Source organism: Camelus ferus, chromosome 20 (genome assembly GCF_009834535.1).
Source record: "Camelus ferus isolate YT-003-E chromosome 20, BCGSAC_Cfer_1.0, whole genome shotgun sequence".
In the NCBI taxonomy this organism is placed as follows: Eukaryota; Metazoa; Chordata; class Mammalia; order Artiodactyla; family Camelidae; genus Camelus; species Camelus ferus.
In genome coordinates this window covers 15531614-15534432 of record NC_045715.1, presented here as the reverse complement: position 1 = coordinate 15534432, position 2819 = coordinate 15531614, and the positions used below count along the sequence as shown (strand labels likewise).

The following is a 2819-nucleotide window of genomic DNA, read 5'->3' as shown; positions in this document are numbered from 1 at the left end:
GATGTGGAAACAGCTGGTTCAGGCCCCAACAGAAGCCTCGGGAAACAGTTCCGGGAAGGAAGGGGCATGGTGGTCTCATCTCATCCCAGGAAGCAGAGGCCCTGACTCAGAGCCCAGGGGTATGGGCGCACAGGGTGAGGGCCTGGTGGCCTGCCCCTTCCGGGTCGATCCCCCAGGGCCTGGCGTGCAGTGGGAGAGTGGATGAGGAGAGTGCGCGGGGGTGGGGGAGGCTGTCCCAGTTTGCAGACCATGGCCAGTTTCCCCAGTTAACAGCCAGGCCACAGCAGGAACCGGGCTGGGGTTCTTCTTGAAACTTTGGTGACTACCAGCTCTAGAAGCCTCAGACGCCTGGGCCCTCCGCCTCTCTCGGCAGCCTCTTCCTCCTGCTCCGGCTCGTCCCGCAGGCGGGGCTCGGCTCAGACACAGGGCTGTGATTCTCCGCCTCCACGAGGAGCGGCCTGGCATCCTCCACGGAGGCGGTCACCACCTCCTCCATCTCCTCCCCTTCTTCGGGATCGGCCTCTCTGGGTTTTTTGGGGATGTCCTCTGGCGGGGCCGCCGCGGTTCTCTTCAGCGGCTGAATCTCGTCCTCCTCCGCCGGCAGGTGGATGCCGGGTTCCCCCCTGCTCAGCCCCACGGCCGCCGCCGTCTGTGGGGCTCTTCGGGTCCCCGCCGTCCTCGGTGGCCTAGGGTTTGAGCTTGGGCTCGAGCTTGGGCTCGGGCTCGGGCTCGGGCTCGGGCTCGGGCTCGGGCTCGGGCTCAGGCCCCTCGCGCAGCTCTTCTCTCGGGCGAACAGGTAATCGGAAGCCTGGACGGTGGAGTTTTCTCCATCTCCCACAGCCCCTGGCTGAACCCTCTCCTCTTGCTGGGTTTGCCGAACTTCTCCTTGGACTCCTCATACGGGAAGAGATGCTTGGGGCCCAGGAAGGCCGTCTTGTGGGTCCCGAAGAAAAACGGTAGCTGTTGGCTTTGGCCATATGCTGGATCCTGGACGGCCAGTGGGCGTAGCCCTTTAACTTGGCGAACACCAGGTCCCCGCTCTAGTACCTGTTTCGGCAGAACCATGACATGGCTGAGGACCCGGCCTCGGCGACGGCAGGAAAGACCGACCCCCAACGGCGCGCGAGGACAGCGGCTGCTGGGCTTGGGTGGCACGCGGCCCCTCCTCGAGGGGGCCCCAGGCGCGCACAGCAGGGCCGCAATGCTCGGGCGCACTGAGAAGGTTCTAGTGTGAAGAGTGAAGAGTGCATTATCTCTGAGACCTGAAGCCTGTTTGGACCAACTATTCATGCCAGAGTTTCTAGAAAGATGGAGGGGAGAGCTTGGGTATCCCAGGTGGCGGTTGTGCTGACAGTGGTCCTGTGCGAATCGATCGCTAGGGCACCTGGGCCGTGAAATTGGCATCGTTTTACTGTGAGCCTGAGTGGCTCAGAAAGGGGCAGATGGGACAACGTGACAAGAAAACGCAGTGACACAATTAGCACACATTTCGGTGAAACTAGTAACAGACTAGTGCAAACCTGCAGTATCCCTTGGGACCCCTAATCTGCTCATTACAGAAAACTCCACTCTTGCCTCCGGAGGCAGTGATGAGATGCCTGGGCCAGTGGTTTCACCACTTTTCTGATCTCCTTGATATCTAACACTGGAACCCTGCAAGGGGATTCAAGACCAGAGTGGAGGCAAAGGGATAGAGTCAACAATGTTGACGGCATGTCTAGAGTGCACATCCCTTGGGAACCAGTACCCTAAACATGTAGTACTTGGGGGGTTAGGACACAAAATGTGTATAGCAGCATCATGACCATGTCAAAATCTCCTCCTATACACAGGATGCTGGGCATAGCCTTTACCCTTCTGGCGATTTTTGAATATTGTGAGAGATAATACTGTATAGCTATAAACAGAAAGTATGTCAAATGCTCTCAGGACCTACTTACAGAGGAGAAAGCTGGGCTTAACAATTTGGTAGAGGTCTGCTCATATCAAATATCTTGTTGGTAACTAGATCTTTCTGAGGGCTACAGACTAAAAAAGCATCATCTCAGCTGCGAGACTATTTTAAGAATAGACTTTCCTCCTTAACTGATATTTATGGGAGTTTCCATGTAACTGCAGTTGTTACACAATTGTCTACATAGTTTTTGAGTCCTGTTAGCTAGCTGTAAGCTGGCACTCTGAAATCTAGCCAAATTTATCATAATACTGCTCTTGGCTATTATGACAAAGACCTTTCAATATCAATCATGCAATTAACAACAAAGTTTTTTTTTTCTTTTTTTTCCTAGTGTAACCAACAGTGACCAGTGGGGCATTAGCACCATTAACCCATTTCAATACAATTCAAATCTGTTTCTGGTTTGCTGGGTTGGATCAGCCACTTTATCTCTGGGTGGTAGAGACCTGTTCTCAGCAAAAGAAGTTACCTTCTCCCAACAAGGCAAAACAAATATGATACGTTTGATAATTTTAAACAAGTTCTTTCAGCTCTTCTGTCAAGCCATTTTCTTTGAATGCTTATCTGTCTCACAAATATCTACAACTTTACCAGTTAACTGACACCTACAATGCATGTCCAGAAAGGGTAACTAGTTGTCCCATGGGCTCAGTCCGAAGGTGTAACCAAACCTTAAAGCCAGCTGTTTAAGTTGAGAGTGATCTTAGGCAAATGGACCACATGAGTATAAGCCAAACATCAAAAACTGGTGGGTAGCTGAATCACTGCAGGTTAACAGGTATGGATCTGAGGGTTAAAGCAAAGAACCAAAAATCTATCAAAATATGGAAACCAAAAGTAGGGAAGTAGAGGGAAGAAAATC

At 52.5% G+C, this 2819-nt stretch overlaps 1 protein-coding gene across 1 annotated transcript; it reads right to left on the bottom strand.

Annotated features, from left to right (window-relative positions):
• Positions 1–313: 313 nt before the first annotated feature.
• HDGFL1 (HDGF like 1) lies at positions 314–1070 on the bottom strand. The gene is given in 5 exon segments (XM_032462579.1): positions 314–634; positions 636–740; positions 773–825; positions 828–956; positions 959–1070. Coding segments are annotated over 5 exon segments (693 nt in total). The 3' UTR covers positions 314–340.
• Between the last annotated feature and the right edge of the window lie 1749 nt (positions 1071–2819).